Here is a 15,584-nt window from a genome sequence, read left to right on the forward strand (position 1 = left end):
GACCATTACAATTCATGATTTACACAACACCAGCCTGAATGAACATGAAGCTTTTCTGCCATGAGTTCATGGTGGGCAAACAGAAGGCAGGGAAACAAATCAGTAACTTGGCCCATGCATCTGTTGTTGGCTAATGAATCAACCAATTTAAAATGAGATGTAGAAACCACACAAAACTGGCCACATTAAAACAAGAATTTCAAACAGAAGACATGATTTCCAGAAGTGTCCCAGTAACCAAGGAGAACAACCATTGATGAAAAAAGGGCTCTTTTACCAGTGTCCAGAGGGACTGGGATTGAGAGGATGCACAAGAATTGGTTCCATTCCTTGAGACAAATCCATCAATTGTTCACAAAAATATATTTTTTTGCACTTTAACTCAAGAAGGCCAGAAGCCAGGAAGAGCACCCTGCTTTGAAAAGAGATTGTTTGGTTCACACAGCTTGCTTTGGTTTATTTGAAGTGGTCCCCAGTTATCCTGAGGAGAAATGTGTACAAAGAGTTTAGAATGTATCAAGAAATCACCAGCCTTGATCGACAGATTTTTTTCCTCTTTCTATCAAGGTGAAAAATCTTTTTCTTCCTTTCCAGTGTTCAATTTCTTTCTTTCACGAGTACTCTCCAGATAGCCATATCAGTATGCCTCTTGCTTATCAATAGCCCCAAGCTGTGCATTTCACGTCACTAAACTGTTTTGAGCTCAGTGCCTGCCTGACAGGATGCATCCATCCTTCGACATCTGCTTTCATGTAGCTCTTGAGTTGTATGCTATGAACTTCTGAATATTCACATAATGCATCTAAAAATGTCTTCTGAAAAAAACCCATAAAAATGTACAGGAAGTTGTGCTCTCTCTCAGTAAGGCTTGCAAATTGACATTTAAATAAGCAGAATATAAATCACAAGCAAAAAAAGTGCACTTTTAAATAAAATAAACAAATGGAGACAGTTAAGAATTACTACCAAACAGATGGACAGATTAATTCTGGTTAATCTTAGAAGAAAGTGATAAAATATATGTGTATGGCTTTTAATTTTTGGTTCATTTTGGTTTTGATTAGTGAATGCACAAAAGTTTCAAATGTCACATTTCCGCTCCCCTCCCCGCCCCCCCCCCCCCCCACTCCCCAGCCTTTAGATTTCGCAGCTTTTGAGAGTCTTAGAGTCTGGACTGAGATGTTCCTTCCTTTAGAAATAAAGGAGATTACCTCTCAGTCTAAGTTAAAGACACCAGCCTTCATATGTTTAATGTCTCAAGGTGCTCAGAAAACAATAGCTTCCATCTTACTGAAATCAACACACAGTAAGCAATCAGAACGCTCTTCTGCACTCATCTGCTTCGAACCTCATAATCATCTCTGCCTTTGTCAGACATCGCCAAGTGAACTGGGGCACTTAATGGAGGCTTATTAAGCTTCGTGCAGGCAGAGAGAGGTCAGTCATTCTCCTCTAACCTTGGATCTATGAGATGTTTCTTCCCCCATCTTTCACTAAAGCCTCCTCCAAGGCAACAGTGACCGTTTCCATAAATCTCCAAGAGAAGAAGCCTCTTGAAGGACGTCATGTCTTTTGGCTGCTCGTCTTCTGTTTCTGTTTGCGCAGGTGAGCCTCGATCTCATGCCTGAAGACAAGCATCCCCAGCTGCCCATGTGATGCCTCATTCATGGCTTTGGATTGCATGCACATCTTGTACTGTTCAGGGGTCAGCTCATCGACACACTGCTTCTCATGCCAAAGGTGGAAAAGCCCTCGCACGGGAGTCCGAACCACAATGAGGTTGCTATGTAGGTATTTGCGGTAGAGGTGCACGTCTTCTCCTCCCCAGCCTTTGATGTCCAGGTCAAACCCACCTGCCATAAGGGAAACACCCAGGAGGTCATGTTATCTATACATTCATATATTCCCACTGGGCATGGATACAAGTTCATCACTATGGAAAGGAGATATTTCTAATTACTCATATACATTTTCACCTATTTTAGAATCTCTGTCACTGTCTGTAGCTTCTAGAATTCTGAAGACCACCTCTTACTTTCTACCCTGTTAGACAAATTAAGGTGATGGTTTTAAAGGACAAGTCTGTACTGCAGTCATTCATTTGGCTGTTTTGAGGAGCCGAAGGCAAAGATTTAGAGCTAGAAGGGAACTTGAGTTCATCCAGCCTGACCTCCTTCATTTTATAGAGGAGGGAGCTAACTATAGAGGTTCATAGACTTCAGGGCCAGAAGGGACCTCAGAGGTCACAAAAGTGGACTTCCTCCCTCATTTTACAGATGAGGAAACTGAGGCTGGACAGGTTAAGTGACTTGCCCAAGGTCACACTGGTAGTAAGGGACAGAGGCTGACTCCAAAGCCAGGGCTCCTTCCCTTTTACTATGCTGCTTCCCATGTTGGATGATGCCATGGTTTCAGGCTCCTGTTGCGAAAGTTGTGGCAACATTTTTGCATCTTGAATCCTCAAGAAAAAAATTCTCATGTAAAAACATCAGGTGGTTTTCATTTGCTATTGTGGATGGATGGATGGATAGAAAGAAGGCAGGAAGGAAGGAAGGCAGGCAGGAAGGCAGGAAGGAAGGAAGGCAGGCAGGAAGGCAGGAAGGAAGGCAGGAAGGAAGGCAGGGAGGAAGGGAGGAAGGGAGGAAGGAAGGCAGGCAGGAAGGCAGGAAGGAAGGGAGGGAGGAAGGCAGGGAGGAAGGGAGGAAGGGAGGAAGGAAGGGAGGAAGGAAGGCAGGCAGGCAGGCAGGAAGGAAGGAAGGAAGGAAGGAAGGAAGGCAGGTAGGAAGGAAACACTTATTAAGTGCTTATTATGTGCCAGGTGCTGTGCTAAGGGCACAAACATGGTCCTGTCACTCATGGAGCACCTTTAGACTCCATTCTGGGCTGCTAGTTATTTCACAGTCTCTATCAGGAGGTAGATTACCTCCAATTACATTCAACAAATCCATCGGCAGGTACTAGTCATCTGACTTTACTATTGCTCAGTAAAGTGATATCTGCTTGTTGCAAAGCATTTTTGGTAGGTTTCTGACCAATTTATCATGTGCTTTGAGAATGTCTATCAATCTTCTTCACCCTCTTTGGTAAGTGTTAACCTTTCTGTAGCTGCCTTAGGGTGATGGGTCCAGTGTTTCATTACTATTATACAGATTTTTTAGGCCACTTTCCAAATCTGTTACCAGTACTGGATGTCCCAGTCCCTTTTCCCTCTATAGAACCTCACAAATCTTCCTAAAAGATTTCTATTTCATAATTCTGAATACACATCAAAACTGATACTGTATAGGTGTTAATCGGTTTTAACACATTCTTTGCATTCAGCCTTGATTTCAGGATGCTAGTACATCTTTTAACATCTTCACCTACAGCCTTGTCTTTAATATCTTTCTGTTTGATGTGTCCTGTCTTTTTCTTAGATAAATAGCAGCAGTTTCATCATGGTGGCCTCTGTGTTAGCCCAATAAGCGTTATTACGAGAGCTCACTGTAGCTGTCTCAGGTCACTAAGAGACCCTGCTAGGCATTTATTACCTGGCTGGCATTCTCTGGTTTTGCCACTGCCCTCCTCCTCCTCCTCCTCAGGACGCAGATAATGGCTTGGGATTTTCAGAAGTTGTGCTTGTTTTTATAACATTTAAAGGACTATACAAATGTGAGTTATTATTATCATCATCACTTAGAACTTAACAAAGTACTTTCTTCACAACAGCCATGAGATGGGGAGACAAGATCAGCAGCATTACGTGCCTTGTCCAAAGACACACAGTCAGCACGTACTGGAATTAAGATGTGAAATAAGGTCTCCTGACTCCCAATCCAGTGCCATAGGCTACAAAGCAAGTGCAAAGCACTTTTCCCGTACGCTTTTTGCCACTATTTCTCCAGAAGATTGGGTTAAACTTTATACTTTTTAAAATTCAATTTTAATTTCCTGTTCCAAATTTTCTACTCTCTACCCTTCCCTCATGCACTGAGAAGAAAAATACATATACATACACACATATAAGCATATATGTATATATACGCATATACGCACATACATACATGTGTGTACGTATGTGTGTATATGTATACATATATAATAAACATGTGACATAGCACTTTATGAACTAAAGGAAGGACAAATAGAGCCCTTGCAAAGAAAACTTCATTATGGAATTATAAGACAGAGACTAGGATGTGAATGTTGCAGAAAATAAATATTGAAGTCATAATAGCCCTCACACTTAACAGAAACATCTTCCTTCCTTGATGTGTCCACAACTTTCTTCAACTAAAAGTATGCCCTTGCCTTTAAAAAAATAGAGAAGTGATAAATGCCTACTGACTTGAAATGTAAATTTAAGCTGAATAAACACATGAATTGGAATTTGCACTACTAAATAATTATTTGCTTCTAAAAAGTGTTATGCACATACATCGTACTTCTGGAATGCTATGATAACCTGGGACTGTCAATGGCTCCATAAACGGCTATCGTATCTTCTTTCTGTTCAATTCTAAAATGGATAACTATAGCTCAACACAATGGAAAGATTACTAAATTGGGCTAGAGTCCAAGTTCTGCCAGTAACTTACTCCATGATTTTGAGAAGTTAATTTTCTCCTTCCTAGGACTCAGTTTTCTTCTCTAAAATGAACAGACTGTATTATATGGTATCCAAAATCGATTCTATCTCATGTCTTCCATGGTTCTAAAGCTCTGCATTCTTGGAGATATGGTCTTGATTTGTGAGGTAGCTGAATTTGGGGATGGGTTGGGAGGGGAGGGAAGTGATTGGTGGGGAAAGGAAAGCAGAGCAAATCCAACCTGCTTCTGGAACCAGCCCAGCCAACGCAGAATTAGCAGCAGCATCTTTGTATGCAAAAACATGCTGTTAGTTATTGTTTGAAACCCCCAAGGGGCAGCATAAATAAACTGGGAGCTTGAGATTCTTTTTGCTTTGCCTAAAGCTTCCTTTACCTGCCCAGTTTTTTTGTTTTGTTTTGTTTTGTTTTCAGAGACCCCATTTTCAGAAAAATACCTAAAATCAGCATTGGAACAAACAAGGCTTTCGATCTCCATGAATTCTGGCCGCATTCTTTCCATTCACCTACACATACGATAAAGCACAATAATGGCCTCTGGGTGGCAGTGCGGAAGCAGAATTCACTGAGGCAGTTTTTCTTACCTATATTGATGAAGTCTGATCGGTACTGACAAGTCATTCCAAATCCAAAATCTCTCCAAAATCCAGTCTCCTTTTTTATAACCTGAAAGGGGAGCACAGTAGTTTGAATGGGGTGGGGGTGGGGTGGGGTGGGAAGGCTTGGTTGAAACAAAAATAAGTGAGAATTCACAGACCTATGATAGCAGTACATTGAATATGGTACCCATCTTACCATGGACAATCTGCCCACACCTGTGAATCAGAAATAAGGGCAAATTCTCTTCCTTTCAGTTAAGGATACATTAAAATCATCCCAGCTGAAACAGTACTGTTTAACTTTTGGAACCAACAGCTACAAAAGCTAAAGTCAAGATTCTTCGGTGTCTCCCTATGACCTCTGGTTTTTCTACATTTAAAACCCTTCACAATCTGGCTCCAGCCTACCTTTCCAGACTTATTTTACACTGTTCTTCTTTATGAACGCTACATTCCATCTGAACTAGCCTATGTGCTGTTCCCTGAAACCAGTGTTCAATTTCCCACTGCCAAGCCTTTGCATAGGCTGTTCCTTTCCTACACACCTTTGCCTCACAGAATCTAGAGGTTCCATCCAACCTCAGCCTAAGTGCTGCCTCCTTGCATTGGTAACTAAGGTGGAGTCAATGAAGGGAAGGCTGATTATATCTTCATTCCCAAGTAGGCCCAAAACTCCTAGCTACTAGGTGCTAAGCCGATGTGGGCATGAAGCCCTCAAAGTCCTAGCAGGAGGTGCTAACTCCAGAGCCAATAGTAAGAGCTTAAGTTCTGGTAGCTCAGATGATGTTTGATGACAGCCAAAGAGTGCATAAAAAGGGAAGACAGAGCTATTTGCTCAGGGCTCTCACTCTTGGAGGTGTGCTGATGTGGAGACTCTGGGCAGCTGTAGTTAAGAACCCTTCAGCTTGTAAACCCGGATGTTCGGACTTTGTTAAACTCTTGTAACTATGCATTGAGATTTGAATCAGACAAGGTCTGTCTGTTGATGTTTGTAATTTGTTTGTATTTGCTCTGAAGCTCAAGGTATTGGCTTTTTCCCCTGAACTAAGTGAATGATATTTATATGCTGGATTAAAGTAAGCTTGTTAACCCCTTAACGTTGCTTTCCTTAGTAAAGCAGATCAAAAGAACTTGGGCTTGCAGAGTTCCGTGCGCTGGTTGTTGTTGGTTTTACACAGCCACAGTGGCTGCTAGCAAGATTGTTGAAACACTCCTATAGGAGGCCTTCCTTGGTCTTCCCAGTTGTCAGTGTTCTCTTTCTCCTCAAATTATCTTGAGTTTGATTCTGTATAGGTTTATATATTTTGCATCCCCCAGTTAAATTCCTTGAGGATAGAGGCTATTTTTCATCTTCACTTTTATATATCCAGAATCTAGCAGAGTGGCTTGCATAATTACATGTTGCACTGAACAATAGCTAGCATTTATATAGTGTATTAAAGTGTGCAAAACACTTTACGTTGTATTTCATTTGATTGAATTGAAGGTATAGGCAAGGGGAAAACAGAGAGACAGACAGAGAGAAAGAGACAGCGACACACAGAGACAAAGAGAGAAGAGAGACAGAGAAAAGAGGGGGAGAAAAAAGAGAAGAGGAGAGGAGAGAAAAGGAGAGAGAGAGAGAAGAGAGGGGAGAGGAGAAGAGAGGAGGAGGGGGAGAGAGAGAGAGAGAGAGAGAGAGAGAGAGAGAGAGAGAGAGAGAGAGATCAAGAGAGAGAGATCGAGGTCAAATTTAGGAACGACTAAACATCCTAGAAGAAAAATTGTCTTTACCTCAGACTCAACAGCCAGTGAAAGAGCATGGCAGGAAGCCAGGGAGGGGCTTATGAAACCAAGGGAAGGGTTGGAGAACAATTCAGAGACAAGGAAGCTCCCTGAGGCATGACCCTGTAGTGCCCGCCAGAAAGAACAGGGGTGGGGGAGCAGGGAAGCAGTTCCCCTATGTTATTAGTTTAAGAAAAGAGCGTTTTAAGTCTGAGTCCCAAATACAGATGGAGCCTATTCATCTCAAAACTATTTTCTTGCTAGGCTGTTCCAACAGCATCTACGTTGTGCCAATATGCAGTCGGCAGAGGCCACCCGACAAGAAGCAGCAGCATCTGTTAGCAGGGTGACCGCCTGGCTTTGTCCAGCTCTGTTTTGTGATAGGAGGTAATGCCCTTCAGTGTTCTGCAGAAGCAGCCAAGTTCTGTTTTATTTTCACACTGCCTTGAAGAGAGGCCTAAGGAGTCGCTTCATGTCTCTGAGCCACGGTTCTTCATCTGTAAAATCATGGGGGTCAGACTCAAAGATCTCTTTGGTCTCCTCTAGTTCTCAATATGTGATGAGATGCTCCTATGATGCAGGGCTGCTTGCTTACGTTTGCTAGCTTTTGTTCTCTCCTCCCTAACGTGCTATATCTCATCCCTCAGGATGATCTAGAAGCAGATGTGAATGTTATTTGCACATCAAGTTGCATCCTGCGCCATTATTGTGTTTTAGCTTTTGTTAAGGGAGGAGGCAGATCTTCAGGAAAGAAAGGCTTTGTTGGCAAAGATTGTCTCCAGTGGCCAGTCTCCAGGATGATGTCATTTGACTTTGGAACAAAGAATTGTTATACAACATCTCCAACGTGGCAGGAAAATCAAATTAGCACCAACTAGAAAAATTCTTAAATGCAGGAAGTCCTGGAGAGATTCCATTTTTGAGTTCCTGGTACGTACCTAGCTGTACTGCGGCATGAAAAACCACTCAGTTTCTACTCTTAACTTAATGTTCTGTCCACCTGTCCAGGCAATTCCCTGGTTAAAACAAATAAGGAGGCAGGATGAAATACAATCACCTTGATTTGGATATTTAGGAGCTTAAAATATGATGCCAGACTGAAGGATGAACTGTACTTAGGAGCTATATGCTGGAAATGTTCTGGTTGATGATCTGGAGTCTGAACTATGGCAACAACTGATTAAATTTCTTTTTCTGAGCTTCTTGCATGCCAAGAAATGTCACTTCTTTATTGACTTGTGTAATGTAGTTCTTGGTCCTGTTGTCCCCAAATTGTTTCATGATGAGGAGATACACTTCAGTGCTCCCACATTGCTGAATCATAAAATGATTTAGCCCCCCTTCACAAGGAAGCAATCAGTCAAGATTTATTAAGCACCTTCTATGTGCCAGGCACTGTGCTAAGCTCTAGGGATGGAAAAAAAAAGGCAAAAGACAGTCCCTGCCCTCAAGGAGCTTCCAATCTAATGGGAGACAGAACATGCAAACAAATATATACAAAGCAAGCCCTACACAGGATAAATAAGAAATAGATGACAAAAAGCATTGGAATTAAGAGGATTTGGGAAGGCTTCCTGTAACAGGTGGGATTTTAGTGGGGACTTAAAGGAAACCAATAATCAGAGTGCAGACGGAAGAACCTTCCAGGTAGAACAGCCAGGAGGCCAGTGTCACTGGATCGAAAAGTACATTTTGGGGAATAAGATTTAAGAAAAATGGAAAGGCAGGATGGAGCTAAGTTATAAAGGCTTTGAATGCCAAATGGATCATTTTGTATTGGCTCCTAGAGGCAAATGGGAGCTGTAAGAGTTTACTGAGTAGGGGAGGTGATGATCAGACCTATGTTTTAGGAAAATCACTTTAGTGGCTGAATGGAAGAGTGATTGGAGTGGGGAGAAACTTGAGGAGGCAGACCCACCAGTAGGTTGTTGCATTAATCAGGGTGTGAGGTGATGAGGGCCGGGGTGGCGGTCATGTCAGAGGAGAAGAGGGGGTGTATTATAGAGATGTTGCAAAGGTGAAATGGACAGACTTTGGTAATAGCTTGGATATGGAGGAGGGGAGGGCAAGAGATAGTGAGGAATCCAGAATGACTTGTAGGTCGTGAGCCTGAGAGACTGGGAGGATGGTGTTGCCCTATCCAGTAATAGGGAAAGTAGCGGGAGGGACAGGGTTTAGAGGGAAAGATAATGAGTTCCGTTTTGGACACATTGAGTTGAAGATGACTGGGCATCTGGTTCAAGGTGTCTGAAAGGCAGCTGGAGATGAGAGACTAGAGGTCAGCAGGGAGTCTGGGGCAGGAAAGGTAGATTTGAGAATCACAAGCACAGAGACGGTAATTAAATCCATAGGAGCTGATGAGATCACCAAGTGAGTAACACAGAGGGAGAAAAGAAGAGAGCCTACGGCAGGCTAACAAATATTTAATAAGTACCTCTGTGGGGGTAGGGACACAGCTAGATGGTGAAGTAGATAGAGTGCTGGTCTTGGAGTCAGGAAGAACCGAGTTCAAATCCAGCCTCATTCACTTACCAGCCCTGTGACCCCGAGCAAGTCAATAAAAACCGCTATCTGCCTCAGTTTCCTCATCTGTAAAGTGGGGATAATCATAGCATCTACTTTCCAGTGTTGTTCAAATGAAATAACATACATAAAGTGCTTTGCAAATATTAAAACACTGTGTAAATGCTAGATATTATCATTATTATTCATAATGGCAGAGATGGTTTCTAAAAGTGGGGGTACTTTTTAGCACAGCAGAATTGTCTGGTTTGGGACAAGGGTGGTTATTACTCCTATTTTGCAGACGAAGAAACTGAGATTGAGAGAGGTTTAAATGATTTTCCAATAGTGCTTCAGTGAAGATTAAAAGCCACGACTTCCTTACTCAAAGTCTAGTACTTTATCAATAAATCACGATGCCTCTTAAAACTGTTTCCTAAAGGTCTGTGCATGAGCCAGATCAAAGAGGGTAGAGATGGTTTAACATGAAATGTTGCTCCTTAGAAACTCTGCTTGAGGTAGAAGCAGCCCCCCTTTTCTATTTAGAGATTAAGGTTATCCCACTCGGACCTTAATTTAACATGATATGGCCACAATGGAGGAAGAGGAAACCTGGAAAAATTATAGTGCTTTTTTTCCTCAAATAGTCCAAGAGATCAATGAATTCATGACTGCGCATCTTCCCTGCACTGATGAAGATCACTCCCCATCCCTGCCAGCTCATCCTGAGAATGTTCTATAAGGCAGCTGAGAAAAAGAAATATTCCTTTCTATTCTCATTCAATTTTCTCTAGAGGTCTATAATATTTAACTTTTCTAAAATTCTATTTATCTCCTTAACTTTTTTCTTATTTATTTTATGGAATTCTGAGAGGTGAAAATTGAGGTCCCCCTCTAATACAGTGTTACTGTATGTTTCCTCCTGTAACTTATTTAACTTTTCCTTCAAGAATTTGGATGCTATACCATTTGGTGCATATATGTTTAATACTAATATTACTTCATTGTACCTTTTAGCAAAATGTTAAATCCCACATTTTCTTTTAATTAGTTCTATTTTTGCTTTGGCTTTGTCTGAGATCACGATTGCTACCCTTACCTTTTTAAAAAAAAAAATTTATTATTTATTTAATATTTTAGTTTTCAACATTGATTTCCACAAGATTTTGAGTTACAAATTTTCTCCCCATTTCTACCCTCCCCCCAACTCCAAGATGGCATATATTGTGATTGCCCTGTTCTGCAGTCAACCCTCCCTTCTGCCACCCCACTCCCCCACCATCCCCTTTCCCCTTACTTTCTTGTAGGGCAGGACAGATTTCTATGCCCAATTCCCTACATTTCTCAGTTGTATGCAAAAACAACTTTTTCTTTTGAGCATCTGATTTTAAAACTTTGAGTTCCAAATTCTTTCCCCTCTTCCCTTCCCACCCACCCTCCCTAAGAAGGCAAGCAATTCAACATAGGCCACTCATGTATCATTATGTAAAACACTTCCACAATACTCATCTTGTGAAAGACTAACTATATCTCCCTCCATCCTATCCTGTCCCCCTTTTATTCAATTTTCTCCCTTGATCCTGCCCCTTTTCAAAAGTATTTGCTTTTGATTACCTCCTCCCCCATCTGCCCTCCCTTCTATCATCCCCCCTTTTTTATCCCCTTCCCCCTACCTTCCTGTGGGGTAAGATACCCAATTGAGTGTGTATGTTATTCCCTCCTCAAGTCAAATCCAATGACAGCAAGATTCACTCATTCCCCCTCACCTGCCCCCTCTTCCCTTCCAACAGAACTGCTTTTTCTTACCACTTTTATGTGAGATAATTTACCCCATTCTCTCTCCCTTTCTCCCTCTCTCAATATATTCCTCTCTCATCCCTTAATTTTATTTTTTTAGATATCATCCCTTCATATTCAACTCACCCTGTGCCTTCTGTCTACAGATGTATATGTATATGTATATGTATATGTATATGTATATGTATATGTATATGTATATGTATATGTATATGTATATGTATATGTATATGTATATGTATATGTATATGTATATTCCTGCCCTTACCTTTTTCACTTCAGCTGAAGCATAATAGATTCTACTCTAGGTCCGTATTTGAAATCTATGTATTTTTCTGTTTCAGGTGTGTTTCTTGTAAACAACATATTGCCAGATTCTGTTTTTAACCCATTCTGCTATCTGCTTCCATTTTATAAGTGAGTTCACCCCTTCACATTTACAGCTATGATTACTGTATATTTCCCTCCCACCTATTTTCTTCTGTTTATTCTTCTCTCTATGTTTTTACCCTCAAAAATTTATTTTACTTCTGATCACTGCTTCCCTTAATATGCCTACCTTTTTATACTCCCTCCCCTTTGTATTGTCCCTTCCCCTCCTACTTCTCTGTTGGGTAAGATAGATTTTCATACCCAATGGAGTGAGTGAGTGCGTGTGTATTCTTCCCTCTTTGAACCAATTCCAATAAGACTGTTGCCCATCCTCCCTCACCCATTTCCCCTCCACTGTAAAAGCTCTTCCTTCCATTCCTCTTTTACGTGAGATAGTTTTCCCCATTCTTCCTCTCCCTTCCCCCTTCTCCCAATGAATCTTTCTTCCTTACTCCTCCACTTTTTTCTAGATCATTCCAACATAATGGACTCACATCTGTGCTTTCTATTAATGGAGACTCCTAAATGCCCTCACTATGATAAAGTTTTTAAGAGTCATGTGTATCATCTTCCCATATAGGAAAGTAAATAGTTTAAACTCAAGTCCCTTATGTTTTCTTTTTCATGTTTACCTTTTTATGCTTCTCTTGAGACTTGTGTTTGAATGTCAAATTTTCTATTCAACTCTGTTCTTTTTATTGGGAATATCTGAAAGTCCTCTATTTCATCAAATATCATTTTTCCTTTGAAGGATTACACTAAGTTTTGATGAGTAGGTTATTCTTGGTTATAATCCTAGCTCCTTTGCCTTCTTAAATATCATACTCTAAGCCTTCCAGTTCTTTAGTGTGGTAGCTGCTAAATCTTGTGTGATCCTGATTGCTGCTCCACAGTATTTGAATGGTTTCTTTCAGGCTGCTTGAAGCATTTTCTCCTTGACCTGGGACCTCTGAAATTTGGCTATTATATTCCTAGAAGTTTCATTTTGGGATCACTTTCAGGAAATGATGGGTGGATTCTTTTAATTTCTTTTTAACCCTCTGGTCCTTTGGTTATTGGGGCAAATTTCCTTTATAATTTTTTGAAATATGACATATAGGCTCTTTTTTTCTAATCATAACTTTCAGGTAGTCCAATAATTCTTAAGTTATCTCTCTTTCATCTGTTTTCCAGGTTAGTTGTTTTTCTGATGAGATATTTCATTTTCTTCTGTTTTTCAATCTTTTGACTTTTTTATTGTTTCTTGATGTCTCATGGAGTCATTAGTTTCCACCTCTCCTTCTGATATTTTAAGTTGTGGTGGGCTGGAAAAAGACTCACCTTGACCTTTTGTTAGCAATGCTGCTGCAGAATTTGATTTGAGGTATTATTTCAAAATTTTTTGGAGGGGAATGTTGGGAGAGTTTAACTGTGGTGCTAACTGTACTTTGCCATGCTGGCTCTGCCTGAAGCTCAAATTTTGACATTTTGACTCTCAAATTCTGAATCCATAGATGTTGACTCCAAAATTTTGGCTCCTGGATTTAGTCTCCCAAATTTAGGCTTTTTGACTCTTGAATTTTGATATTTTCATTCCTTGGACTTCAACTCCCACATTTTGACTCTCAGACTTTGACTCTCAAATTTATATTTTTTGACTCCTAGATTTTGACTCCCGTATTCTGATTCTTGGATTTTAACTTCTGAATTTTAACATTTTGAGCCGTTGGATTTTGACTCTCAAATTTTTGCCAATTTGACTGCCACATATTGATTCCTGGATTTTTGCTCTTGAATTTTGACTTCTGAATTTTAACTCATTGGATTTTGACTCTCAGATTTTGAATCTTGGATTTTGGCTTCCAAATCTGACAATTAGACTCCCAAATTTTAACTTTTGGATTTTTGTTCCCAAATTTTAACATTTTGACTCCCAAATTTTGAGATTTTTGACTCACAAGATTTCAAGTCCTGAATTTTTACTCCCTGAATTATTACATTTTGGCTCATTGATTTTGACTCCTTGATTCTGACATCTGACTCCTGAAATTTGACTCTGAGATTTTAATTCCTAAATTTTGACATGTCGATACCCAAAATTTGACATCTGAATTTTGATGTTGTGATTCTCAAATTTGACTCTTGGATTTTGACTCTCAGTTTTTGATATTTTGACTTATTGGAGCTTGACTCCTGAATTTTGATTCCCAATACATGACATTTTGACTCACTGATTTCAGCTCCCTGTAGTGTGACTCCCAAATTTTTACTTTTGGACTCATGAATTTTCACAACCTTCTAAGTTGTTTTGGGCTAGAGAACTGTTTCACTCCATCCTTTTGTTGGTTCTGCTGCCCCAGAATTTGTTTTGAGGCATTATTTTAAAGTTGTTTGGAGGTAATTTGAGAGAGCTCAGACAAGACCTTTCCTTTACTTTGCCACCTTGGCTCTGCCCTTTCCAATTAATTTTTATTCCCTCCTGAAAGGCCCTTTCTTAAATATAATTTTTTATTGCATTGTTGTCAGTAAAGGATGTGTTTGGTATTTTTGCTTCTTCGTTCCATCTTTCCACATTGTATTGTTTCTTACCTGGATAAACTGAAAAAGATGATGGTGAATACTGTCCGCCCTACCAACCATAGGAAAAGTTTTGCTGTATCACAGAATGGTGTGTTTCAAGTAAGCAAGCATTTATTAAGCATCTACTATATGCCAGGCACTGCGCTAAGTGCTGGGGATATAAAAAAGGAAAAAAAAAAAGTCCCTACCTCCAAGGATCTCACAGTCTTTCTTTTGAATAATATGTTCAAGAATGGATCCAGATGTTATCTCCTCCATTTTTTCCATTAAGCCTAATCTAAATGATCACACATATTCTTTCACTGTTATCAATAAGCTTTTAGAGCAAGATGAAAGCATCTGTCCTCTGGGTTCTCACAACTGAGGACAAACACAAGCAGACACACACATAGGAGCTTAACAACATATACAAGTCCAGAATTAATACTAAGGTATGATTGAGGGGTAAATGCCTTTTAATGATGAGTGGCAAGGGCATATATTTTCTTGGATAAAGATTGAGGAGGGAATCTAGAATTTTCTGTCCCGACTAAACAGAGTAGAAAAGACTTCATGGAGGAGATGAGGTTTTATAAGCTATTTTCATGATGGACTTGTTTGAACAAGTACTTACTTGATGGAATAAGAGAAGGTAAGTAATGCAAATAAAAGGAGAAACATAGAGACAGAGTGGGCTAAGAGTAAAAAGGAGATTGCTGAGCATTCACAGAGGGGGCAGTCTGAGGAGGATGTTACAGGGCATGGATGTATTGGGGCACCTGGTGATGAGCTGCGAATCACACAGGAATTGTCATGGACTTGACCTATACTACAAAGGCAAACCCATATAGGGCTTCAGGGAGATGAATAGCATAATAAAGACTTAGGCAGGAAAATCAATTTTGGCAGCAATAACAAAGACAAGCCAAATGGGGACAGGGCTGGTGGGGGTGGGGGTAGGGAAGGGATTAGGTGAAGGGTAAGTTTGCTACAATTCAAAAGCAATAAGAATGGAGAGACAAAAATATGTGTCAGATATATAGAGATAATTGACCCTGATTGGGGCACAGAATGGGACAGAATAAATAGCACAGAATAAAAGACAAAGATGAGTTGAAGCTATCTCTTCCTTCCCTTCTTCCTTCCTTCCTTTCTTCCTTCCTTCCTTGCCACTGTTGAGGAGATAGCAACACTACCCAACAAAAGCAGAGTAGAGTCATAATAGGAAAAGCAGCTCTCTCTCTCACTCTCTCTCTCTCTCTGCCATCCAATACAATCCAATAAGCATTTCTTAGGCACTTATTATGTGCAAGGTACAAGGCACAGTGCTAGGTGCTGGGGATACAAAAGAAAAAAATGAGAAATAGTCCCTGCCCTCAGGGAGCTTAAAGTTTAGTGGGAAGAAGCAATATATAAACAGATAAGT

The 15,584-nt window shown here is 40.4% G+C and overlaps 1 protein-coding gene across 1 annotated transcript in view; it reads right to left on the reverse strand.

The window, feature by feature from the left end:
• Positions 1 to 1,216: 1,216 nt before the first annotated feature.
• The window catches only part of CSGALNACT1 (chondroitin sulfate N-acetylgalactosaminyltransferase 1), a 98,749-nt gene continuing 84,381 nt past the window's right edge, over positions 1,217 to 15,584 (reverse strand). Inside the window, exons 6-7 of the mRNA XM_036750980.1 lie at positions 5,171 to 5,252; positions 1,217 to 1,853 (exon numbers count right to left, since the gene is read on the reverse strand). Of these exons, the coding sequence (XP_036606875.1) occupies positions 1,564 to 1,853; positions 5,171 to 5,252 (372 nt within the window). The 3' untranslated portion in view covers positions 1,217 to 1,563. The remainder of the gene's footprint in view (positions 1,854 to 5,170; positions 5,253 to 15,584) is intronic.

This window comes from Trichosurus vulpecula, chromosome 3, assembly GCF_011100635.1.
Source record: "Trichosurus vulpecula isolate mTriVul1 chromosome 3, mTriVul1.pri, whole genome shotgun sequence".
In the NCBI taxonomy this organism is placed as follows: Eukaryota; Metazoa; Chordata; class Mammalia; order Diprotodontia; family Phalangeridae; genus Trichosurus; species Trichosurus vulpecula.